This window comes from Phoenix dactylifera, chromosome 13 (genome assembly GCF_051530095.1).
Source record: "Phoenix dactylifera cultivar Ajwa chromosome 13, Ajwa_hap1_PhDact_Kaust_v1.1, whole genome shotgun sequence".
NCBI classification, from domain to species: Eukaryota; Viridiplantae; Streptophyta; class Magnoliopsida; order Arecales; family Arecaceae; genus Phoenix; species Phoenix dactylifera.
The window spans coordinates 21,108,293-21,135,368 of NC_143202.1; the positions used below are offsets into that span (position 1 = coordinate 21,108,293).

General features: G+C 41.3%; 2 protein-coding genes and 1 long non-coding RNA gene across 4 annotated transcripts; 2 read left to right on the forward strand and 1 right to left on the reverse strand.

Moving 5' to 3' along the window:
• The first annotated feature begins 3,187 nt into the window (after window positions 1–3,187).
• On the forward strand, window positions 3,188–4,639 carry LOC149751467 (uncharacterized). Its single transcript, XR_016398200.1, has 2 exons — window positions 3,188–3,750; window positions 4,504–4,639. It is a non-coding gene; the product is annotated as an uncharacterized LOC149751467 (long non-coding RNA).
• Window positions 4,640–6,666: 2,027 nt separating this feature from the next.
• Window positions 6,667–9,403, forward strand: LOC103711999 (uncharacterized). 2 transcript variants are annotated; one of them, XR_003386618.4, is made up of 3 exons: window positions 6,667–7,048; window positions 7,374–7,890; window positions 8,294–9,403. XR_003386618.4 is itself a non-coding variant. In XM_026806555.4 (2 exons), the coding sequence occupies exons 1-2, from the start codon at window positions 6,838–6,840 to the stop codon at window positions 7,817–7,819; spliced, it is 657 nt and encodes a 218-aa protein (XP_026662356.3). In that variant the 5' UTR covers window positions 6,667–6,837; the 3' UTR covers window positions 7,820–8,016. The 2 variants fall into 2 exon arrangements, 1 of the variants encoding a protein (XP_026662356.3); XM_026806555.4 differs by lacking the exon at window positions 8,294–9,403 and having other exon boundaries at window positions 7,374–8,016.
• An 11,953-nt stretch (window positions 9,404–21,356) lies between these two features.
• LOC103712000 (uncharacterized) lies at window positions 21,357–22,491 on the reverse strand. Its single transcript, XM_008798364.5, has one exon. It carries the CDS (start codon window positions 22,138–22,140, stop codon window positions 21,685–21,687), a length of 456 nt encoding a protein of 151 aa, XP_008796586.1. The 5' UTR covers window positions 22,141–22,491; the 3' UTR covers window positions 21,357–21,684.
• Between the last annotated feature and the right edge of the window lie 4,585 nt (window positions 22,492–27,076).

Below are 27,076 nucleotides of genomic sequence, written 5' to 3' on the forward strand. Positions count from 1 at the left end.
GTTGACAAATGCTCCAGCTGCATTTATGGATCTGATGAACAGGGTATTTAAACCTTTCTTGGACAAATTTGTAATTGTGTTTATTGATGACATCTTAATCTATTCCAAGAGTCATACTGAGCATGAGCAACACTTGAAAATTGTTTTGAAAATTTTGAGACAGAATCAATTGTATGGAAAACTGAAGAAATGTCAGTTCTGGCTGGATCAGGTGATGTTCTTGGGACATGTGGTATCTAAAGAAGGAATTATGGTTGACCCGAAGAAGATCGAAGCTGTAGTTGACTGGAGCAGACCGACAAATGTATCAGAGATCCGCAGTTTCCTTGGATTAGCCGGCTATTACAGAAGATTTGTAGAAGGCTTCTCTAGTATTGCTGGGCCCTTGACTCGACTCACTCGCAAAGGAGTGAAATTCGAGTGGTCGGATCAGTGTGAGAAGAGCTTCGAGGAATTGAAGCGCCGGCTAGTGTCAGCACCTATTTTGACTCTGCCAGTCACGGGTGTTGATTATACTATTTACAGTGATGCCTCCAAGAAGGGTTTGGGCTGTGTGCTGATGCAGAATGAAAAAGTTATTGCCTACGCCTCTAGACAGCTCAAGCCTTATGAAGAAAACTATCCCACACATGATCTCGAGCTTGCAGCAGTTGTATTTGCTCTGAAAATATGGAGGCACTATTTGTATGGAGAGACATGTCAGGTATATACTGATCATAAAAGCCTGAAATATCTCTTTACTCAAAAAGAGCTGAACATGAGACAGAGGAGGTGGCTGGAGTTGTTAAAAGATTATGATCTGACTATCCACTATCACCCTGGAAAGGCAAATGTAGTAGCAGATGCACTGAGCCGGAAATCTTCAGGGAATATTGCAGCCTTGATTACTACTCAGAAGGATATTCTGGAAGATCTGAGGAGAGCAGAGATAGAGGTGTATCTACATGAGGCTACTATGAAATTGGCAAACTTGCGAGTCCAGCCTACACTTATTGATAGAATTAAGGCAGCGCAAGTTGATGACCCTCGACTCCAGAAGATCAGGAGGGATATCGAGTCTGATACACAGTCAGAATTCCGTATACATGAAGATGGCTCTTTGAGGTTTATTAACAGAGTCTGTGTTCCAGATAATCCTGGTCTGAAGAAGGAAATCATGGATGAAGCTCACAGTACGGGATATACAGTGCACCCAGGCAGTACCAAGATGTACAAGGATCTGAAAGCGGTGTTTTGGTGGAATAACATGAAGAGGGAGATTGCCCAGCATGTATCTCAATGCTTAACTTGTCAGCAAGTTAAGATTGAGCATCAGAGACCAGCAGGTATGCTACAGCCTCTACCGATTCCAGAGTGGAAATGGGAGCATATCACTATGGATTTCGTATCAGGACTACCTCGTACCCTTAGAGGTCATGATTCAGTCTGGGTGATCGTAGACAGACTGACCAAAACAGCTCATTTTCTGGCAATCAAGACTGGGATGACACTGGAGAAGCTGGCAGAATTATATATCGAGCAGATAGTACGGCTGCACGGAGTTCCAGTATCCATTGTATCAGACAGAGATTCCCGGTTTGTGGCACATTTTTGGGGCAGCTTGCACAGAGCTTTAGGGACCACCCTTAGCTTCAGTACAGCCTTTCATCCACAGACAGATGGACAGTCTGAGAGGACCATCCAGATTCTAGAGGATATGCTGAGAGCCTGCTCTATTGATATGAGGGGCTCTTGGGATCATCACTTGTCACTGGTAGAGTTTGCTTATAATAATAGTTACCAGGCAAGCATACAGATGGCTCCTTATGAGGCTCTATATGGTAGGAAGTGCAGATCGCCTATCTGTTGGGATGATGTGGGGGAGAGGAAGATCTTGGGTCCAGAGATGGTGCAGCAGACAGTGGAAAAGATTCAGTTGATCAGAGAACGACTCCGAGCAGCTCAGAGTAGACAGAAAAGCTATGCAGATATCAGGAGGCGGGAATTGGAATTTCAGGTCGGAGATCATGTGTTCCTCAGAGTATCCCCTTCTAAAGGGATCATGCGGTTTGGAGTTCGAGGCAAGCTCAGTCCGAGATATGTGGGACCCTTCGAGATTCTCGAGAGAGTTGGATCTGTTGCTTATAGACTGGCACTTCCACCTGCTCTATCGGGAGTTCATTCTGTATTTCATGTCTCCATGCTGAGGAAGTATATTGCTGATCCAAATCATGTGATTGATGTGGCACCTTTGCAGCTTCGCGCCGATCTTACATATGTGGAGCAGCCTGTCCGTATAGTGGATAGGAAGGACCAAGTCTTGAGAAGACGCACTATCCCATATGTCAAGGTCCAGTGGAGCAATCATAGTGAGAGAGAAGCCACCTGGGAGCTGGAGGAGGAGATGAGAGAGAAGTATCCAGCCTTGTTCTCGGATTGAGGTATGTTTTTAATTTCGAGGACGAAATTTCTTTTTAGTTGGCAAGGAGTGCCGACTTCAGTTGGGTCATCGTGGTTTGCCCACGAAGACCACGCCGGCCGAACGGCCAGCGAGATCTCCGCACCACCCCCCCCTCTTCCCTCTTCCCCTCTTCCCTCTCCCTCTCTCTCTCTCTCCCTTCTCTCTTCTCTAAGAGCCCCAAACCTTTTCCATTTCATTTTTCCTTCTCATTTTTTTTCCCTCTTCTAGAGACGGTCGTCGGAGCCGTAGGTGCCGCCGGAGCCGCCAACGCCGTCGGGAATCCATTCCCCGACAACCGGAGGTGAGGAAGATAACTTATTTACTATTTTTTTTATGAATTTAAGGGGAAAGGAATGAGAGTATGTTTTCGGTTTCACTTCCCTATTTCGGAGATGATTTTTTTGTAGGATTCGTCCGACCAACGGTGGCCGGTCGGGGTCAATCCGGCCGAAACCAGTTCGGCCGGAGGTGGGCGAACGGAGGCCGGGCTTCCTAGCCTCGGTCCCTCCCTTCCTCCCTTGCTTCCTCTTCTTCTTCCCTTCTTCTTTCTCCGCCCGGCTCGGGACAGCGGCGTGGCCGACGGCGGCTGGCCGAGCACCGCCGCCGAGGGCCACGGTCGGCCGCCGAGGACCGACCGGAGCCACCAGCCACCCCCCCTCCTTCTCTTTCTTCTTCTTCTTCTTCTCCTTCTTCCTCTTCTTCTTCTTCCTCTTCCTCTTCTTCTTCTTCCGGCTGGGTGCTTTCCTTGCATCGTTTTCTGTGCCCTGTTGGTGTCTCAAACCAGGCACAGATGAACTTTGGGTGTTTCCTTGCATCGATTTCCGTGCCCTGTTGGTGTCACAAACCAGACACAAATGAACTTTGATCTGATTGAACCATCTTCTGACTGTGGATCTGGTCTAGACTTGGGTTGGTCTAATTTGAGTGTAATCTGGTTTGTTAAGATTTAATCTAATCTGGTCTGGTCAGACCTGGTTTGGGTTGGGCTAGGGACCTGTTTTTGGGCTGAGTTGGGTCTGATTGGATTTGTGGGCTGGTTTGGTATGGGCCTGAGATCTGATCTGAACCTGTTATCCGGTTTGGTTCAATTGGGCCTAATCTGTTTTGGGCCACAATTGACTTGGGTCTAAAGGATTCTGATTTTAGGGTATATGTTTGATCTTGGGGGCCCATTCTTGGATTTATGAACTTAGGAGTTTAAGGGGTTGAAATTAGTTTAAATTATGTTTCTTAATTAATTAAATAATTAATATTTATGTTTAATCAGGGGTTCGTGATATCTGTGGCAGGGATCTTTTAAGCGAACCCAGGTAGGTGACTTATTGCTTTAAAATCGAATTATAACATGTATCTTGCATATCTTGATGTTATGATTTATTCTTGGCATTATGTGTTAGAATTAGAATTAAATATTTATTTTTTTTATAAACTGTTATGTGACTTATTATTGGGAGCATGTTCATGACTTTGATTTGGAAATTCACGATGTGGAAAATTTATTTATTGATTTTTAAAGACCGCGTGACTATAGTCTAGACCCCGCCAATGGGATGATACGTTGGCCCTGTCGACTTGTACTGAGGAACTGGTTCCGACACCGTGACCACCGGTGATAGAATAGTGGCGGCACAGGGGTGCGTTTTGCTCTGCGGAGCGGCTCAGTGGAGCGTGAGATTGGCACCAGGGGGTGCGGCACAGTGGTGCGTTGGCTCTGCGGAGCGTGAGATTGGCACCAGGGGGTGCGGCACAGTGGTGCGTTGGCTCTGCAGAGCGTGAGATTGGCACCAGGGGGTGCGGCACAGTGGTGCGTTGGCTCAGTGGAGCGGCTCTTCGGAGAGTTGTATTGGCACTTCGGTGTAACCATGCCACTGGGTAATGTGGCCGTAGTCATGCGGTTGAGATATTTTGAGTCTCGGATCGGGTTTACAGATTATTGTGTGGATTTTTGGATTTATGAGTTTAGCTGCTTTTATATGCATTATGACATGTTATATGATGACTTTATTGCATGATGTCGCCTACTGAGCTGTTAGCTCACTCCTATTATTTATTTTTTTTTTCAGGTGATGACATGTGATTATAGGGATTACGGGATGGAGTGGTCATGATGTAGTTAGCTAATGGATATGGACTTTTCCTTTTGACATATGTATATATTTATGGACATTTGAATTGAAAACTGGAATTTATCTTTGTTTAGTTATTGATGATTGATCTGATTTATCTGCCTTGCGCGCCTGCGGGGTCCGCCCTGCAGGTGCGCGGCGTCTGCTCGCGCCCCGGGCCCCGGGTTCGGGGCGTGACAGTGCCACCATAGGAAAGAGAAGGAAGACAGGCGAGAGGAGGGCTTAATTATTCCTTAAGGAGGCTTGGAATATTATTTTAGGAGAGAGCATCAAATGGACATGTATGGATTCAATCAAATGGACCATGTGATTGTAATGATCCGCAAAAGTCGGTCGACACGTTATGATTTCATGTAAGACCTCAATTGGTGCATCTAAAAGTCTTATTCTTTAGAGATGTGCCAAAGGATCAAATCTTGAACAACCAATATCCTTCGGCCACATTTCATCCATTGCTTCTTCTGAATTACTGGCTGACAATTACAAATTGGAGAAGCAATGTACGAATGCCAAATAGTTGCTAGAAAATTGATTCGCAAACCTTCATTAGACTGCCATTTTATCAGAAGTCATCAAGCCTTGACATAAAACTTCATGTTTGTACACGCAACCGTATCTATTACATATACCCATGTATGACTCCCAAACTAAAAGTCAATTGGTCATAGAGATTAGCCCTAAAGATAAAACGATAGTAATGTTGATCAAGTTTTTTGAATTAATTCATTATAATCAGTACTTCCCAGATACAATAACATAACCATCCAATCTTTTGCCAATTACATGGATTCTCATTTGCCAAGTATTTATATTTAAAATCATCCCTGATATTATTTAATAGAAAATATCTTAATATACATATGTATCAAATATAATATTTTATGATCAATATTTACTTATTATCTTTTTCATCTAGGTATAAGAAAAACTAGAGATAATATTTTTGTTTTTTTATGAAAAATTGATGTTTTTTTTGACAACATTATCTATGTCAAGTAGTTCTCAATTTGATTGTGCCTCTCAAGGAATCCAATGGATGTAGTATGGATGATTGTGAGGGGGAATCGTGGGAACACAGTTGCCATGGGAACCGGTGGGCCAAGGAGCAGCCTTTAACCCACAAAACAAGTGGGCGTCACCTTTCCCAATGACACCCATTTGTATTTTCCAAGTTTATTCACTTGTATCTCTAAAAGATTCCTAGCTCTATTTTTCTCAACTTTACTTTCTTGTCGCCATATGCTTAAATTCAATTCAGTCTAAAGATTGTTTCTCTTTGCCTTAAGAGAATACGTGATGATCAGGATCCTCTACGGTGCATAGTTTGCATCAGAATGCTATGCAGCGCTTATTAATCGTTATCAGATAATGGTAATGGATGCCTATAAAAATTTTGTTTTATAATTATCTATTTTTCGATGATGATTATTAAATATTATGCATAAATCTGTAATATAAACCATACACTGCAAAAAATTTGTGCTTGTAAGATATTTCTTCTCCATCCCAACTTTGGGTCCCACTGTTTTAATTTTTTCCCACGTTATCCCCAGTGTAGATGCAAGCATAAGATTTCCACTTGTTTACGGCTATAATTTTTATTTAGATTTAAAAATAACAACAAATAGATAACCATACTCGTAATCGAATCTATTTAAAATTTTATTACTTAAATCCGTTCTAAATTTGGTTAAAAAATTTGCCTAAAAAATTTAAACCTATTTTATTAACCTGACTTATTAGTCTTTAGATAGGTTGGATTATACGAATCAGGTCGAATATTCGGTCTGAAATTATAAAAAAGTAAAAAATAATATCAAGTAAAAATAAATAAAAATAATTGAACAAACAATTTAAATATAAATAAATTTTATAATTATTAATAAAAAAATAAAAATTTGATTTTTTAAAAATTTGAGGCCCAAGTTTCCTTACAATATATATATATATATATATATATATATATTCTTCTTCACCGTAACATACGTTGTAACGTTTTATTTATTTATTTATTTATTTATTTTTAACACCGTTGCGTGCGGTCTTTTTCTTCCTCCCGGAATCCCTCTGCCATAAATAAAGGGTAGGGGGTGCCAAGAAGAGGCTTGAAGTCGCCTCTAGAGCAAGTCCTCCTCCCTCCTCTTGCTCCAAGCTTCGAGCTTCTCCTCTCTCTCTCTCTCTCTTCTCGAACCCTTTTACCATTAGCTTTCTACCGACTAAAGCGAAGCGAGCTGAACCTAGAAGAAGAAGAAGAAGAAGCTAAGCCACAGCATGGTGGGCACCTCCTCCTCCTCATCCTCATCGTGTGCGTCTCTTGGTTCTCTCGACGACGTCTCCGTCAAGCCCGCCGCCGGCGGAGGCACCATCAAGTTCCTTTGCAGCTACGGCGGCAAGATCTTCCCCCGTTACCCTGACGGCAAGCTCCGTTACGTCGGCGGCCACACCCGCGTCCTCGCCGTCGACCGCTCCCTCCCCTTCTCCGGTCCGTCCCCCCTCTCCTGCTTCGTTCTCTTACTCAAGATTGAATCTTTCGATTTCTTTTATTTGTTGATCGATGATTTGAAGCATAAAAACTGGAAAAGATTGAATCTTTTTATTCAAAAAATAGCAATATTTTCAATTGATTTCGTCGATCCGCCTTCAAGATCGAAAATTTCGATTTCCTTTAGACGATTTGAAGCGTAAAAAGTAGGAAAAGATTGGATTTTTGCCATGTGATTAAAGAAAAGCGAAGCAAGAAAAGGGGAAATTGCTCTGCTGTTGGCTTGTCTGTAACCACGGGTCTGGGTTTTGCTTCTGTGGAACAGAGCTCCAGGGCAAGCTGGGGGAGATGTGCGGGTGGGGAGCGGTGAATCTGAGGTGCCAGCTGCCGACGGAGGACCTCGACGCCCTGGTCTCCGTGACCTCCGACGAGGACCTCGCCAACCTCATCGAGGAGTACGACCTCGCCAGCCGCGACCGCCTGCTTCCCTTAAAGATCCGAGCTTTCCTCTTTCCTCCTCCGACCAAGACTCCCTCCCCTCCGTCCACTCCGCCCATGAGGAAATCCTCCGCCGCCGCCCGGCCGCCGCTCCCGGCCGACCGCTGCCTCCTCCACCAGATCTCCGCGCCCTCCAGGCTCTCCAGCCGCCCCCCCCCCGCCGCCGCGGCCGGCAATCCCCGCTTCCGTCACCGCCACCACCACCACCACCACCATCAGGGGAACCCGAGGCCGCACCGGTTCCTCGTTCACCACGGGAACTACTGGCAATAATTACCCCACCGTCTCCGGTCTCGAACAGGAAACATCAAATTGAACAAATAGATGGAGACGAGGCCGAGGAGGTAAAAGAAAACATCCAAAGAACGGAGGACTCGAACTAAATATTTTTGGTCTTTGAAAGCAGGGGAATGTAAGAATAAAAGAACAAACCAAAAAAAAAGAAAAAAACTAAATACGTATTTATTTCACTCTTCTTCTCCTTTGTGGTGTTTTGTGTTTTGCCGTGTTCTTCCCCTCCGTTTGTTCGTTTTGCTGGGCATGTGTGTTCCGTTAGGGTTCCGTCCTCTTCATCACCACCGTTATTTCATCCGATCCATCTCATCCGTCCGTTTTTTTATTTGTTTTTATTTTTATTTTTTAATTTAACGTTTTCTCGTTAGTACCGTTTTATAATCGGATATTCTGTTTTTTTTAGCATATTCTGTTTGTTAGACACTGATTCCTTTTCTTTTCGTCTATTCGCAGGTTAAATTAATGGCGCTGGGAACATTCTGGGGAACGTATTAATGAGCGACCAAGCTTGCTTAGCTGTGGAGTATAAATAAATGCAGGATTAAAATTTTGCCATACATATTCCTAAAGAATATTTTTTTTATTCATTGAATTATTTTTTCAAGACAATTTTTGTTTTTTAAAATTTTTTCTTGATATTGCCCACTTGGATCATCTTGTTGTACATGGACAATTGATCAAAGAGAAAAGCTAAAAAAAAAAATTTGATATTCGCAATATCAAATTTTAAATTTCTTTTATTTTAACTAAGAATTATATATATTTTTAAATAAAGAGATAAATGATTCATTCAATTTTAGTATGAATACTTGGTATTTATTTATAGATTTATTTTTATTCTTATAAATCTTCTGGTCGAGTAGGATAGCAATGCATAACTATTTAATTTGTCTAACTTATTTCAGTTATTTTTAATAATATAATAAAATTTGAAATTAAAATTTTAATTTATTTAAGATTATTGATAGAGTTTTGTTACTTATGTATCGGACCTATCTAATTGCCGGCCCTAATTTTAATTTTTTTTATTTTAACTAAGAATTATATATATATATATATATATATATATATAAAATAAAGAGATAAAAAGGTGAACGGATGACTTATTCAATTCTAATATATAGATTTATTTTTATTCTTGTAAATTTTCAAATATATTTAATAAAATAATTAGATTTGGAAATAAATTTTTAATTTATTTAATAAATAGATTAATTTCAGATTGATAGAGCTTTGCATCGGATTGCCGCCCCTAATTTCTGGACCTATAGAGGGGGTTGAGGTGGGTCGAAGTGATGGCGATGGGAGCCTCGGCGGGGGCTCACGTCGCAATCCCGGCGAGCGGGTCGGAGACGAGAACTGGATTCCGCCTGTCTTTGAAGCCATTTGTGCCTTAAAAAAGATTGGCTGCCGTGTGGACCTCGTTGGCTTTGTAGATTGGGCTTGGTTGGCTCCAACGACAAATTCCTTTGTGTGGTTCCCGTTTAGGCTGACCCATTTGGGTTGGAAGATGCTGAAACGACTAGTAAAATATCCAATGATGTGATGGAGATATTAAAAGAATATATAGAGGTGTCATCAAAAGAAAAGATTGCAAGTGAAGAGCTCTTCCTGTATGGAAAGGTTGCGATACAAAGTCACTTCGAAGGTATCCTGTGGATGAGAGAAGAAGAGCTGTCTAAAGCACTTCAAGATTTTTTAATTTTATTGGATGTATCTTTACTCGAATTGCATGAATCATCTGTTTCAGCAAAAAAAGAAAAAAGATTGTGAAAAAAGAAATCTTAGTCTTATGGAGTAGGAAAGAAAATTTTGCCATATAAAGATGTAAAAGAAGAATAAAAAAAAGGATGACAAGAGGCAAACAAGCAGTTCTAATCATATTAATAAATAAGAAGAATAGAGATGTCACAGGAACAATTCAAAGTACAAATATTGGCAAATGAGAAAATTATAAAAGAATATTAGATATTGGATGATGATTAGAAACAAAATTTTATTATCCTAATCAATAAAAAGTTAGATATATTATGAGAAGATTTTGAGCAATATTTTTTTTGCAAATCAGAAAATTGTAAATAGTTATTAGATGTTACATACTATATCATATAATAAGATAAGATAAGATAATATAATATATTATTATGATATAATACATCATAATTATATTATTATATTATTATTATATGGTTAGGAATAAAATTAAAATATTATTTTTTTGGTGATGGGAAGATGGCGTATCCACCTTCTAAGTGGGTAAGACTTTCATCCCATCATGAGAACATGAGCGAGTTAGTCCATAAGAAAGTTGACCAACTTTTTTATAATATTTACCCATCAAAGAACATGGCCTAAATATTGGCTTATTATACCAAATGCAATGGTCCAAATAAAATGAACAGATAATTCATTGATTGCTGCTTTGGAACCAATAATACCTGCTTCGGCAATACCATCTTCTTTTAAATTAAGCACGGTCCACCTAGGGTTGCCATACTCTGCACGGGACCATCGCATCTAACTCTTGCTGCTTGGCATTCTCCACTATCGGATTTTCTCAAGGTCAGCTTCGATGAATCTGTTCATCCCAATTACGTAGGAACGGCATTCATCATCCATAATCTCCAAGATAATATTTTTATGCTGAAGCAATTTCTATTTGCACCACTTATTGTGCCATCCGACGAGCATACTACTGAGGATAGCAATGCCTCCTCTTAGTTGCTTCCTTTGACGATCACATAGTCACTCTAACCATTCTCTTTTCTGCCATGAACACAAATATGAAGAACTAAGCCGGATTTAATACTAAATTAATTAGCAACCTCATCTCGACGGGGCAGAGGGGGTTATGTCAAAAAAATGAGAGGCAGAGAAGGAGCGAGATCAAAGTTGTGGGTGCAACTCAGATTTGGTTCTCTTTTTGCCAAATAAAAAAAAGGTATAGAGTTACATTCCCAATCTTCTAAGCATGCATTTTAACTCTCTATGGTTCTTCCTTCTTATGCTCTCACTGACACATTTGGAGATAAACATTCATCCGAGTATGAGCCTAACTATCCATTTCTGGGATCAATTTGAATGTTTTAAAACATATGATCTTAAAATCTCCTTCAATAATCAAAGGTAGAGAAGTATGACAAAACCAACACCTCACCATCACCATCATGATGTTGACCCAATGAATTGATTTTGATGAGTACAAAACATTTATGTATGATACTGATGATTTTGTAGAATAGTCAATTTATTTTATAGGGAGCCCAATAAGTTTGAAAGGTTAGAAAAGCATGAAGAAGCCAAGAAAAATAAATCTCAAAGTTGGAGAAGTATTTGAAATGTTTCAGAAGCTTTTGTAGTAGAGAAGTCGACCTCAAAAAGTCATAGATCAAAAATATAAGACAACCATTTTTAGACATCTCAAGAGCCAACTCTAAGGCCCTAGGATCTCAGAAGCCCACCCCAAAATTTCAAGAGCCGACCCAGGACTTCAGGAGCCGATGATAGCTTTAACGACTAGTTTTTCTGCAAGCAGAGGACATTCAAAACAACTTCCAATGGATAGTTTTTCCTCTCCAATGGCTATTAACGAGGTAAAAGATAATGGATTAAGGAGATTGAGTAGATGAGGTAAAGAAAAAGAAATATAAGTGAACACCACTTCTTAAGCTTCAACTTGAGGATCAATCTGAGAAGTGAACACTTAAAGCCTCCTCCCACTTCAAAGTGAGCTTCTAAACATCCAACAAGAGAGAGCTTTAATTGCCAATTATTGAGTTCCATCACAAGATCAAGAGCAAGCAAGAAAGTGAAGGCATTCTCTTAAGCTTAAAAGCAAATTCACTGGTAGCCAATTCCTGCCAATATCCATGCCAGGAAATTAAGAACATAAATCCAGTAGCCCAAACAAGATGTCCAAATAAGAATATCCACACCCATACTGATAAACTATTCATACAAAAGGGTTATATCCATTGAGTTGTTGTGAAGAATTTAACCGGAACGAGCTGAATTTTACTCACCAAGATCCCAACTTTCGAAGTAATCAGACTTGAGCTTCAACGACATCAATCTAACCTTTGTAAAGGTTATTGTATATGTATTTTTCTATCCTTGTTTAGTACATGAGATTATAGAATCTTATGTGGGATTTTTTGTGTAGCTAACACCGTGAAAATCAACTGACTTGTAAAGTTTGGTTATACCTGGGTTAGATTGCGATCGATTGCCTTGAAAAAATTAACTAGATTGATTGTGAGCCAAGGTAAAACAATCGGTGTAAGTTTTGGTTAATTTTTTTGAGAAAATCAACTGGGTTGATTACGATCCCGTGCAATATAATCAGACTGTAATCCAAAAAAAATTATAGTAAAATTCTCAAGAAGAAAATCTTAGGAAGTGGACGTAGATGCAGGATTAGCACCGAACTACCATAAATCTTATGTGTTTGTATTGCTTGTGTTGCCTGCATATCTACTTATTACTCTCTTGCTGAAATTAATATTCATCTATTAAGTTTTTTATTCTGCTGCATTTAGTCAAAGTTTTCAAAAAATCCAATTCACCACTTCTTTTCGAGCTGCACGCTTATTTCTGTTTGAACTCTGAACTCAATGCAATAAATTCAACACAATCTTCCCCTTATGCCAAAGGCATCATGAAGAGTATACAGCAACACAAATTTGTTGGACAGAAATGAGAAAGCTTTCAACAGATAACACGGGATAGTTTTAAACAGATCATGTAGCAAAGTTAAATGCATAAAACTTACAGAAACTGGAGAGAGAAAGAGAACGCTTAATTACAAACCTTACATAAAAGATTAATCTCAAAGCAAATCCACAATGCTTGGAACGTAATTGGGGTTTGTCAACCATAAATTTGGGGCCTTCAACCTACCATTACATTATAGAAGATACAACAATGGAGAAATAAGTTGTACAGCGGAATTATCTTTTTCTTTGTGAAAGTATGTCATTTACAGGCGCAATTTTGTGCAATTTTTTTCCTGCAAGAAATAATTAATTCTACTTCCATGGGCTGTTGGGCCATTTCATTAATACTATGGAAGTCACCAACTTCCATATTAGGCCCTGTTTGGGGGAGCTTTTGGAGGGCCAGAAAGCACTTTCTGGCCCTCCAAAAGTACTTTTAGATGAAAAACTGTGTTTGGTAAATTTTTCGAAAAGCTGTTTCAATTTTTGCGGAAAGCTGAAAACAGCTTTTGGGAGGAAGCTCCAATTTGGAGCTTTTGGGAGGAAGCTGTTTCAGCTTTTTCGGAAAGCTGTATTTTTGACAAAAATGCCCATACTAAAATAACATAATTACATAGTTTGTCCCTTTATAAACCTAAAAATCTGCTGGAGCCAAGAACCCTAGCCGTCAGACTCCCTTCCGTAAGAAAAGGTATTTTTCTTTTCAATTTTTGGATGCATCTCTTGAACCACATTTTAGAAGAAAAAAAATTTTCATACCTTCCAAAATCAATCTATTGTTTTTTTTTTTATCATCAACCTTGCGGCCGACGCTGAGGTCCTCCTCGAGCGTGGACCACAAAGAAGAGCCCTTGGACCACGGAAAATTATTTTATGGGAAATTATGAAAATTATTATGGGAAATTATTTTATACTAATAATTTTAATATTTTATACCTTTATTTTTGTATTATACTATAAATATAATATCATATTATATTATATCATAATACATTAATATGTTATGTTAAATAATTTAATATTATGTTATATTATGAAAAATTAATTTATACTAATAATTATAATATTTTACACCTTTATTTTTGTATTATACTATAAATATAATATCATATTATATTATATCATAATACATTAATATGTTATGTTAAATAATTTAATATTATGTTATATTATGAAAAATTAATTTATACTAATAATTATAATATTTTTTATACCTTTATTATTGTATTATACTATAAATATTGTATTATATTACATTACATTATAATACATTAATATGTTATTTTAAATAATTTAATATTATGTTATATTATGAGAAATTAATTTATACTAATAATTATAATATTTTATACTTTTATTATTTTATTATACTATAAATATAATATATATTACATTATATCATAATACATTAATATGTTATGTTAAATAATTTAATATTATGTTATATTACCAAATATTAATTTACTTTAATAATTATATTACTATTATGCCATATTAACATAATATTATTTTATATTACAATAATATTATACTATATCGTATATTTATGTATTAATTTATGTTATATTTTATTATGTTCTGTTGTATAATACTATGCAATGTCCTTTATGGTAATTTTGTCATACAAAAGTACTTTCTCAGTTTGTTTACCAAACACAAAATAAAGTACCACAGCACTTTACGAATGTAGTTACCAAACAGCAAACAGCTTTTTATAACAGCTCTACTTCAGACAGCTCTACTTCCAACAGCTCTACTGCCAACAGCTCCCCCAAACAGGGCCTAAGGCTGCATACCCCATTTTCTGTCCATAAGAGTTGATTTCTTTCAGCATTTTCAACTCTTGATGCCCTACAATATTCTGAATTCAATGGAGGTAGAATCGCTTTCTGGTATGGGACATTTAGGGGAGCAAGAGGGTGGTTCTTTGGGTTCGGAGAATGACTACAACCTTGGAGAGGCTCAATTGATTAGAAAAGAAAGAGAAGCTCTGATTATTTTGACCATCCATACGTTGCATGGTTAAGAAGCTTAAGTGGACTCCAATTAGGTAAATAACATGATGATTCATCTCATGTTCTCACATATGCAAGACTCAATAAGTTATTGCCATGCATCCAAGCTTAATTGCATGGTTCCACCTTGACTATATTCAATTACCTTCCATCTTTTCTAATCAAAGGCTCAACAACTATTGCCAACCACCCCTGTCATCTAAACTGCTCATCACTGTAACACTGATTGTAATGATCAACAAGTATAACAAATCAGCACAAACCACAATGGATGACCTACACTGGCTACCAGACATCAAATTGATACCTAGTTGTGGCCAATCATTTGGCTTCAAATTTCCAAATAAATATTACTGGTCATTTATTTCAAACACAGTGGAGGCTAATTTCATGTTTACACCCTTAGTTGACTGGGTATTTCCCACCTTATATCCAAGTTGGATAGACATGATAGCCGTATGGCAATCAAGAACTGCCTACTTTTGTTTCTCCTCTGTCCACATGTGGGGATGAATCTACGTATAAAAAATATTTCATAATCTAAGATTCCATCAGCTCCTAACCATGAATAGGACTGATAAGAGTAATAATGGCTGATAAATATATAAGCATTAAGTGAATTCAATAAATCATTCCACTTCATTGTTGTTTAGCACAGGGCATGAGATCTCATTCTCCTTCTATGACAGGTCTGACTCTGTCAATTCCATATTAGCAGACTGGGGGCTTTCCACTAAGACAGAGAGTTATTAGACCTGAATATTCATCCCACATTCAGAATGCTAAAAAATCTATAAACAAAAAAACTATAAGCATACAGCAAACATTAGCTTGCTTTGATGGAATTCAGGATTCTTTTTTCCTTTTCTGCTCATGCTCCTTTGGGAAGTAAGAAATGAATCTCACAGTATTGTGAGATCACTTTATGTTTTTGCTCAATCAAGCATGAATTATCTACATTTCTATTCCTTGGTCATGTGGCATCATTGTGCTGTATAGGTATTTTCACAGTGGAGAAGCATATGCTGGGAGGTCGTGGGAATTCAATGAATTCATGATCAACGGCAACAGCATAATACATACGATTGCAATAGGCCATAGCCTTAACATACAACAATGATATATAAAGTATCTGAATTAAAATGATAACCATTCACAATCCTCATAAAATAGCTGAAACATGCCTCATGTGGTGAATCATAGATTCAGAGATTGGAGTACTAAGAATGCAGTGATGCAGGTTATGCGAACAACTTTAGAAGATTTATTATAGGAAATGGAGCACATGGATAGAAGTGGCAAACATAATGACAATTACAATGTGCATTGTCTGTTTGTTAAAAGCTAGATCATTTACAATGTCCACAGCTTTTAGGTCATTAAGTTAGAGCGAAATGAAAATTTTAACGCCAAAGCCTAAGTCTACCATAAAGCATCAACGTCCAAAAAATATGGCATGAGTTTGAGAATTGGCTAACACTCAAGCCTCGACATTGGAGCAAGAGACAATTTTTAATATATAATACTAAATTAACAAGATGTCAACCAGTATAAGGACAGAGGTTCAATTATTTCTAGAAGAGAAAGGAGCATATAATGGCCTGCCGAAGGCACTAAGAACATGCAAGAAAACCACAATCAATTAAAAGCACAGAAAAGAATAAGCAATTTCCACCCAACAGTCCAAGCAGACAAGGCCTCTCAGTAGCTAACAGCATCAGCCGTATGTGGTGCTTGCTCAGTTCAATGCAAGTAGACAAAGATAGAGGAGTTCTTTGCAAGAAATACATCCAAAGAGAAAATAAACTCCTGACCTAAAATAGCAACTGGCCAAAGTACTTTGCTTAGATTCACCTTAAAGATATTTTTGTGGGCAAAAATGGAAACTTCATTACCAAAGACAACCACAGCATTAATACATAACAAGCTATAGCAATGCTGAATGAAAAGCAATGCATGAGGAGAGTATAATCACGATAAATCTCATTGAATATGACATCAAGGACAAAATGACAGATAAACTCATAACCAGCACAAACGGCAAGTTTGAGCTCATGGCTAGGAATAGGATGCAAATGCCCATGCAGGGGGAAAGGACAACACAAAACACGTGGAGGTAAAAGAGTATCAAACAAGGAGTCTAGTCCTGAATAGCAGCAATTGTGATTGCTACCTGATCAGTGTTTGTCATTGTCAAAGAGTGAAAGCCTAACTGTACTTGAGCATAACTAACCCGGAACAACAGTGAATTTCCAGAGAGGATACCACAGGCTCAACTTGTTGGTAACCCTTTTCTGTGTGAAGCCACAATCAACTGGATAACCTCTACGGCACTCCATCAAGTTACAGGATGCCTGATTAAATGGACTTACCTACCATGGAATTTCATTGTGGAAGGGAACGAGGATTCTGACTATGGTTAATTTGTGCAATAGATGGGAAGAACATTTGGAAGGAGGATAGGAGACATGAAGGAATCAACCACTAGAAATTCATGGTGATCAGCTGCAATGCACAGTGGATTATAAAGAGTAACATGTAGCTTAAGTTATAACTGCATTGAGATAACAAGATCATCGCTTAGATGCAACAAGACTAGCCTGTTAAATTTGATGAGTTAAGTGCACAGAAACACAAAAAACAAAAGACCTGAAGGATTGTTTAGATCAACAAAAGTACTCAAATAACAGGATGTTCATAAAAAGGCGAAGATGTGGATGAGGTTATAAATTTTTTAAAGAAGATGAAGTTATATATTACCAAAGAAGGATTGCCCAAAATCTGGATGGACAAAGAGGGCAAAAAGAGAATGAACAGAAAATCAAAAAAGAATCAATTGACTTGGAGTGAAAGGATTCAGGGATGCAAAAGAATGAAGCTAAGAACCTTTGTAGAAGAATAGCATTAAAATACATATTGGTAACATGCAGAGAGAGATATGAAGGCATGTAGCAAAGGAATCATAAAGGTAATCTTATTTATGTTCAAAGTCATATACCAAGAGTATATAATTTGTAGATCAAGGTGAAACTCTAGATGTTCAGTAAGAGTTAGAATAATATGACATGAATCACAATTAAAACTTTTCTGGCAGTGCCGGCCCGAGCGTTAGGCGACCGAGGCGGTCGCCTAAGGCCTCAGGCCAATGGAGGGCCTCCGGGAGGCGTGACCAAAAGGAAGCAAAGGCCCCATGTGAAAACAGGAACAGGAGCTTCCCCCTTGATGGAAGGCTACGAGTCTTCCCCCTTGACGGAAGGGAGGTGGAGAGTTTCCTGGCCTGCAGAGAGGCAATTTGGGAAGTTGGGGACAGTAGTTTTGTTTTGGGTGGAGAGAGAGAGAGGAGGAGGAGGGATTTGGTTGGCTTGATACACGCCTGAAGCCACTCTTATCTTTCATCCCTTCTTTTTTTTGGTTTTAGTCTTGGTTTTCCTTCCCTCACATTACTCCTGATCCAGCTGGGCCATCGGGAAGAAAGATAGAGGGATTGGAGATGGACTTCTTGAGTTCTTGGAGGGTGGAGATTCTTTTAATTTTCTCCTCTGGGTTTCTTCTCCCCTCTTGGGTGGTAGAGAGAGAAAAGGAGGGAGGGGGTTGAATGGCTGCTGTGCTGTGATGTTGCAGTTGCTGCTTGGGTACTCACTTGAAGGGGAGATGGTGGGACGGGACTTTTATTAATTAGATGGAGTGAATTTCCCATAATGCCCCTACTTTCTCTTATAGAGAGGCTTCTTTCTGGACAAATTCTTTTTTTTACCTTGACCATGAAGTGCCACGGGATGACCTTTTCTTATCCTGCTCTTGCTTGACATGGTAAACAGTATTGCCCAGCATTATCTCAATTATTTAATCAGTTTTATGGCCCGGCAATTACATTTCTGTGTTTCCATTCAAAAATTATATTAAACTGAAAAAACTTTTTGTCTACTTTTGTTAGATTCATGTATCTTTGTTGAAATAGTGTACTTGATAGCTATCTATTTTCATATTATTTTTTAAATATTTTATATTTATTAAAAAAATTTATTATTAAAAAAAAAGGCCTCATTCATTGGATTCGCCTTAGGCCCCCAAATGTATCGGGCCGCCCCTGTTTTCTGGATGTCTCACTCTGGACAAAGTGATTTAATTTCTGATAAAGCAATGATCAGAGATACTATGTCAAAGAAAGTTTTAACCAAGGATTAAAGTGTCGGCCATGCCGTTGGCACAGACCAACATGTTCTGTGCGGGATCGCGACCGGTATGTGGTACCATTCTGTGCCAACGCATGCATGCCGATAAATGCTAATGTGTGCCACTGCATCCCAAGCATTGCACAGCAAATCATATTCTGTAGCAATGCCAAGAAGGCATGTCACCTGCATGCAGCACTTAAAACTTGGTTATGCCTTTCTCCAGAGAATAAGAATCATCTGAAAAACAATCATGGCTCTCACAAAATTACATAAATGAACTCATTGACAAAAAATGGATCTGGTTTTTCTTTTTAGTTTTGTTGTTTGTCTAGGAAATTTTGGAAGGAATGGAGAAAGAATATGTACAAACATAGTTCTAAGAGGGCTGGAGCTTATACATTCTGATTTAAAGTGAACCAAAAAACAAGACCACTCTCATCCCCATTGTGGGTCATTTTATGAATCCTTTCCCCTAACGTAAGTAATGTAGCCAACCGATATTGCTGGCCTTGATTGAAGGCAATCATCATATATAACTATTTATGGGTTTATTTATATAAAAAAATTGCAGAGTATTATATACCCAGCTATAAAGAATTTACATTCAAACTTTGTTTTCATGTGCTGGGCCATATATCCTTTGATTAGGATTACTCTGTCCATCTATGCATCCTAATTTTGGAGGAGAACAGAAGCAGTTCACAGAGTCCCATATAACCATCCCTCCATGTGCAAGCATAAAGATAGCATTGATGACAAACATAAACACCAACAATTACCTGGTGATATGCATAAGCTGTAAAACTCTTCTCCCATTTTCAATGTCATGCCTCAGGATCGAATACACAGATAAACCTTCAATCCCTTTAAGGCTCATTGCCAAAATAAATATATCAGGATTTAGGTATCAATTCTACACAGTTCATTTGAATTTAAATAAATCAGCCAAGCAGAGAATTCACGTACGAAAACACGATGGATCCTTAATCAGTATTCTTCCTACATCTGTCTGTGGCATGAAAAAGGTCTTTTCTAGGGCCCAATAATTTCTTATTATGGTCGTGCCTCTGGTTCTTTTAAATGTTATAAATGGGTTGCTAATGAAGTTGGATATAATTGGTAGAGGCAGATGGTTCGATCTCAAAGGCATCGACACAGAATAATTGGTATAAAGAAAAGGTTCTTCAAGGATCAAGGTACAAAATGTTGCCAGTGACAAGGATGTTGACGAAATAAAATTAAATTTGCTTCAGGCGTTGGACAGAGTTAGTTCTATGATAAATTGGTTGCGAGAACATTTTTAAGTTTGACTTAGTGTTCTCTCCAAGCCAAGATACAAATCTCTCTTATATGGTAGGCTAACATGAGATCTATTGGGAGCTCTCACCAGAACATGAGACCTTAATATATTTTTCAGGTCATCTTAAGGTTAGTACCAAATTCTTCTTGCACTTAAAAGATCTTTGGGAGGCAAACATCATTGAAGCAAAGGGGCAGGGAACAAATAGATTGGTGCTTACTACTGAGAAGCAATCATCTTGAAGACTTGATCTCACATTTAGGCTTGCTCTCACAATGGTTTTCGGTTTGTGTAAAGGAGCTGTCACAATGATGAACATTATTAAATAATGAAATTTGTGCGTTTTTTTGAACAAAGAGGATTGAAACAACTTTATCGAGGAATGTCCTTTAGGATTATCCAGTGAGTATCAATAGTATTCTTGTACCATGATTTTACATAAAAAAACCAACCATGCTGGTTCATGAGGCATAAATAGCACCAATTGTTCATGGCTAGAATACAAAAAAAAAAAGTCAATAATCACAAAAAAAAAAAAGATAGCAAAGGTCATGTATTTCACCATGTTTTCAAGGACTGCTGAAATCAAAGAGCAAGACCAGCACAATAATGCAAATAACAAAACAAATAAACCCAGGGGAAAGAATCATGCATCATTAACTTAAATATTCTTATTTTGGGAAGTTTCTGACATTTTGTTTATTAGCCAGCTATCGTTGGTTCCTTAGTTGTCTGCGTAGAAGCTGTAAAAAATTAGGGTATGTTCAAAAAATTCATACTTTCTTTCCAAGCCATCCCAAATTTCCTATTTAGTGGCATCCATTATAATATGATCAGGCCGTCTTAGGCTAGGCTATTTTGCAGTGCTTATCAAAATCATAATAGAATATCTCAGATTAATAAATGGTGCCGATAATACAAGGTTCTGAGGCAACTGTGTGGCATTTTAAAATTATATACACCTCCAACAGCATATTTTATAATAAACATTAAGCTTCAATGTTTGAACATGTGATAGATAGCATCTTGCATTATTAAAAATATTCATGTACTTCGCTTCAAAGTCAAGACTTGCCAATCCAGAGAGGTGTATAACTACCGATACTGACTACGCAACTATGAACATGAGAGGTGGTTTATAGTCACATCATAGTAAGTCATAGCAATTTAATTTGCTCGCAATCATACCATGCAGCTTATGAGTGACATAAAACATCAACTGCCTAAAATGCATCAAATAATGCTCAAACAAGAAGAATGAAACCAGAAAATTACAAAAATTCCAGAAGTCAGCCACAAGATAAACCAACAGGAAATAAGATGTTTGCCTACTAACAACACTTTTAATAAGATCGAAGGTTGTACAAACAGCAGAAGCTCATATAATTATTCATTATTATTTTTAGCAAGAGAAGACATTTTACAAGAATGTGAGACGACTAGATAAAATGAAAGATCAACCACATTCATCTAGACTCATGAAAGATAACAAGCCAAAGCAAATTAACCCCCGAAAAAAAAGATGGACAAAAGAGAGCAATCATCACCACAGGTTAGCTACAACCCAGTAGCCCTCATGAGCTTCCCCTCCGAATCAAAAGGGATCAAGAGGGTACCTCCGTAGCCCGAAACATTTCATTCAGTCGTACTTCTCCCGCCAGGAGTAGACGAGGAAGAGGACCCAGGAGAGGCTGAGCACGATATCACCCACAAGCTGGCGAGGCCAGTCGCGGGCGAGGTCATCGACGCGGCGCTCAAAGTAGACGCGCCAGAGGGCCATGGAAGCATGGAGGAGGACGCAGCCTTTCGCGAAGAAGGCCTGGAAGTCCCGATCCTCCACGAAGGCTACCATGAAGAGGAGGAACCCGATCGCCATGAGGAGAAGCCCGGCGAAGGAGTCCGATGTCTGGATCAGGAGCTGATCATGGGGGGTCGATCCCTGGAGCTTTTGCGCCGTCTCGCTCCCGTGCCCGAAGACCGCGATCTCGTTCAGGTAGAACATCATCAGCGCGCCGCAGGTCACCGCCACCGCGGAATGGAGGAGGCAGATCGCAGAAAACCCGGACGAAGACGGCGAACTCGATGGCGACGCCATCACTCGTAGAGCTTCTCGGATCGGCGCGGTTAAATCCTAAACCCCCGGTTTCCTTCGAGAGACGATCAAGCCCTAAGGCTTTTCTACACAGGGGGGCTGGAATTGGATTTGGGGGACGCATTGGATTGGGAGAAGAGGAGTGTTCGCGGCGTCATATTCTAATTATTCCTCTGGGAATTATATTTATTCCATCCAAGCTTTGGTTTGGAATTGCGGACAGAGAGGGAGATGGAGACGATGATGATGATAGGAATCCGCCATCGGGGAGAGGAGAAGGCTTATAGAAGTACGGAAGTGACGCCCTTTTCGCCTATATAGCTTTCTTGTTTCCTTTGGATAAGCTCGCTTGGATAAGTAGGGAAAGGAGAATATAAAGGGGCGAGGAGGAGAAGACGCCGATTTGGGTCCCACCTCGCTGCAAGTGGGGAAATAATTTTAAATTATTTATTAAATAAATTAAAATTTTAGATTTAAATTGATTATTTTATTAATAGATAATTTATTTCAATTTACGATCGAACGAACATGGTTAAATCAGACAAAGCATTGCCACCTCTAAATTCATACATAATGAGTTATATAAGAGGGTTAAATTTTTTTTTATGGAGATGCAATTTTGTAATTGGCTACTCCGTAGATTTATGTGAACGACCAAGTTGGAAGTTTAATATATACTTTAACTCTTAGCATAAATAACAAAATAATAATGAGTAAAAATGGAATCCAAATTTTAAATAACAAAGGAAAGAAACTTATTAATATACCAAAACCATAACAAGGGTAAACACCTGATTCATCATCATGCCATGAGATTCTTCTTGAAACATGCATGGCTATGGTTGAGAGATTACATGGATTTAGGTTATTCAATGGTACCAAAAAAATATATATGCGCATGCATTTCAATACAATTAATCCACATGTGCAAAAGCAATTTATTACTTGATTAGTTGCAGAAAGTAATGACAAGTATCAAATAGAAGGTTAGAGGTGGGCATTGGGCCGGGCCGCCAATTGCCCGGCACAGCTCGGCACGAAGCGGGCCCGCTTACTACAGTAACAGATCGTGCTAGGCATAGCTCATAAAAAGGGGCCGGACTGGATTAAGGATTTCTGGTCCGCGGGCCAAGCCCGGCACGGTCCATAAAGGCCTGGGCTGGTACGATTCATGGGCCAAGCACGGCACGACCCGCGGGCCAGCCCGGAACGGCCCATAAGGGCCTGAACCGGGCCTGGCACGGCCCACAAGGGCCTGGGCCGGGCCAGGCACGGCTCGTGCCCCTTAAAATAAATGAGAATAAAATTTTTTCTCCCAAAATACTCCTCAAATTAGCCGTTTTATGACTGTTGGAAGGGGCAAAATGGGTAATGTTGCTGGAAATTGGACCCGGGGGCTGCCGCGAAACCGGAGAAGGAGGAGCTCCGCTGCTACAGGGGGCGGACGGCGGTGCACCGGCCGGCTGCGTCCTCCACTGTCGGGGCGCTGGACCTGCAAGGAAAACCGGTGGCCGGGCTCCCCGGCGCCGGCCCTCCGATGCTTAAGTCAGAGGGGGCAAATATGTGGAGGGAGTGGGAGGAAAGAGAGTGTATGCACAGAATATTTTAGTTAAGATGAAGCAGAGATGAAAGCTTTGAAGTCATCAATGGTGTCTGTGCTATTTACTTCAAGTGTTTCCTTCCTTCCCATCTTTCCCCCCAGGCTCCCCTTTTATAGTGGGGTTTTGCGTTACCTGGGAGGTGACAGGGGAGTTTGTCCCTTTTGTAATAATTGGGCATAATTTGGCCCATTAATGGCGTAGTGGAGAATAAGGCCGGATCAGACCGGAGTCAGGGAGCTGTCACGGTCGATCGGACCTGTTGGAGTCGTTGAACCGCCGGCCGTAGTGGGCCTGGGGTTCGCGGATGGTAAGTGCATTAATTGCTGAATGAACCGGCGGTCAGGAAGGGCCATACGCTCTAATGGTTCAGCGATCCGGAGATCGTCTTGAGCCGTGTTCATTAAATGTCTGAGTGCATCGGAGACTTGAAGAGGTCTCGTGCATTAATGACGAGTCGTGCCGAACGCCTGCGGAGATCTCATGCTTTGATGGCTCAAAGATGTGGCAGGCGGCAAGTTGTAGTTGAGTTGTCAAATCCCTTGGAGGATTGAGTGCTTGGTTAAGGCATCGGCTCGGCAGAGGTGCCGAGCCGAGCTGGTCGCCCAATGGGGCGCCCTGTGGCGGGGTTGCCTTGTAAGTATCCCTGGTCGGCGTCTTTTGAGCAAGCGCTTCCTAACCGAGCGCCTCCCTTTGGCGCTATCTCTGGTCGGCATCCTCTGGTCGGCTCTTTCTAGCCGAGCAGCCGTACTTGGGCGTTTTAGTCGGGTGCCTTTCCTTGGCGCTCTCTTCGGTCGGCGCTCCTTCTGCTCGGCACTTTCTAGCCGAGCAACCTTCGGGTCGGCGCCCTTTGGCCGAGCGCCTTCCCGGCCAGTACCCTTCGGCCGAGCGCCTCCACAACAGTATAACTTGGGGTTTTTCCCCCAACACTACCCTCCGACTTCCGAGTTCCAGTTGGCTACCAGCTGGAGCGCGGGAAGTAGCTTTTAATGGGTCATTTCAGTTCCCAAAAGATTAATAGTTTATCGCGCGCTTTGAATTATCGGAAGCTTCGAGGTGCCTTTAATAGGCGACGTCTCTTGTTTCCCGAAAAGGCCTCATTATTGGAACACTTTTCGCGAAGCGTCCTGGCGTCGTGGGCTCATGATGGAGCTGCACTATTTTCGATTGCGGACGCCTTTCCGCACGATCCAATGGGGCGCTTCGGCGTTCGAAGCGCTGGTCTTAATTATGGGTGCCGTTCTGTCTTTCAGATCGACGCGTGTCGTCATCTCAACAGGATACAGCATCTCTCGCTGATCCAGGCCGTTGGGGAGGTCTATTTAAACCTTCCCCCAGCCTTCCGTCCTCTTTCTATTGCTTTCTGCTTCTAGCTTTCTGTTCTTCGCCTTCCTGAGACCGAAGCCCTTTTTTCCGGCATCTTCCTCAGGTTGTCCTTTTTTCCCCTTTTTTAATCCCTTTCTTCTTCTACAATGGGTTCTATTCCTAGTGAGGTTGTATCCACCATGAGCGTTTTGGAGGTGGAGATGGCCGAAGAGTGGTTCTTCCCTCTTCGCGGGTTTCGTTTGGAACCCGCCAGGCGGAGGGATCGGGTAACCGATCCTCCGGTAGGCCGGATCGGAGTGCACTCAGAGTCACTCTGGGCCGGCCTCCGATTCCCTCTCCACAGTTTCGTGAATGAGTTGCTGGCGGTATGCCAGTTGGTTCCGGCGCAACTCACTCCGAATGCTTGGAGGACAGTGATGGGTTTCCTGTCACTGTGTTTATTACAGGGGATTCCTACCTCTGTTAACGTCTTCCGGCGACTTTTCATTTTTAAGTCGAGTCCGGGAGACGGAGAGTGGCTCTACATTGCCCTCCGGGCGGGTCCACCACTCTTCCATGGTGCGCCCTCGTCCATTCATGGCTGGAAGGAGAAGTTCTTCTTCCTGGGCTCTGAACGGTCCTGGGGGTTTGACCCCAGGTGGAGGCCACCCCAGCTTAAGTCCATCAACAAGCTCCCCCGGCTTACTACACGTGAGGAGGGGATCTTTGATGCCGTCCGCAGCCTCGGGGACGGAATCTCGCTGAACGGCCTCATCAGCGAGGACGCGCTGGTGAACGTGGGCCTGAGCTCGGCACGTCCTCAGGGTAAGGATAGCTACAACAATTTTTATTTCCTTAATTGTTCTAATGTTCTAATTTTGTTCGTCTTTGCAGACATCGCGAAAATGGTAACAAAGAGCGAAGTCCTTTACGCCCGCTACCAAAAGAGGGCAGCCGAGCTCTCGGGGGAGCCCACGGAGCCGAGGAAGAAGCAAAAGACCTCGGCTGCCTCGACTCCCTCGGCGGCAGTAGTGGCCGAGGCGGGTCCTTCCCGCCCCGCGCACCCCGAGGCGGGGCCTTCTCAGCCTGCGCGCCCCGAGGCGCGCCCCGAGGCTAATCGGAGAGAGGGCGCGGGGCTCGAGAGTTCGGGATCCAGAGCCCCGATGGCGCCCTTATGCCCGACGCCTCTAACGCAGATCTCTGGTCGGCAGGACGCTTCAGTTGCTGACCAGGGGAGGAGTCCCGCGGGTCCCGTGCTTGCACGCCCCGCCATGGTCGTGCGGCAGTCAGATCGGCCGCTCGTCCGACCCCTGCCCCTTAGCTCCCAGCCGGGGAGCAGTCGAGGAGCCTCGGGGTCGGCTCCATCTAGGCCAGCCGATGCTGGCCTCCCGAGCCTGCCAGGCTCGGAGGAACGGGTGCCCTATGCACCCTCCTGGTCCGTGTTCGAGGGTGATTCAGCCCTTGAAAACCCGCAGGTGGCGCGCGAAGTAATTCGGCTCGCGCTGCTCCCGGCTGACCGGGCCACGATGCAGTCCATGAGCTACAACGCCTTCATGGACGCCACTCGCTGCAACATCGTCCGGGTAAGTAAAATCTCCCCCCTACAAGGATTGTTCACCGTTTTGTTGTTTTTTTTTTTTTGGCGCCTCACGTCTCTCTTTTACAGCACGTGCACGAGACGGAGATGTTGATGCACCTGGTCCACGAATACTGGGGGGAGGCCCGGAGGCGTGAGCGCAGTTTCGAGGAGGCCCAGAGGAGGTACATGGCCGCCGAGGCCAAGTACCTGGCCTCCGAAGAAAAGTACCAGGCCTCCGAGGCCGAACAACGGGTGCTCCAAGAGAAGATCGGAGCATCCGATGAGAAGATTCGAGCTCTAACCGCCGAGCTCGACGAGGAGAAGGGCGCGCACTCGTTGGCGAGATCCGAGCTGCGCGCCGCAGAGGCTCGTGTGGAGTGATTGATTAAAACCCCGTTTGATTTTGATGAGCTCAAAGCATTTGAGTATATCTTGTGATTACTAATGAATTCAATTG

Bases quoted from the DNA above. Each gene is read 5' to 3' on its own strand.
- LOC103711999 (XM_026806555.4), top strand. From the start codon at position 6,838: ATGGTGGGCACCTCCTCCTCCTCATCCTCATCGTGTGCGTCTCTTGGT. The intron at 7,049-7,373 runs GTCCGTCCCCCC...TCTGTGGAACAG, and splicing joins CCGCTCCCTCCCCTTCTCCG to AGCTCCAGGGCAAGCTGGGG.
- LOC103712000 (XM_008798364.5), bottom strand. From the start codon at position 22,140: ATGGCGTCGCCATCGAGTTCGCCGTCTTCGTCCGGGTTTTCTGCGATC.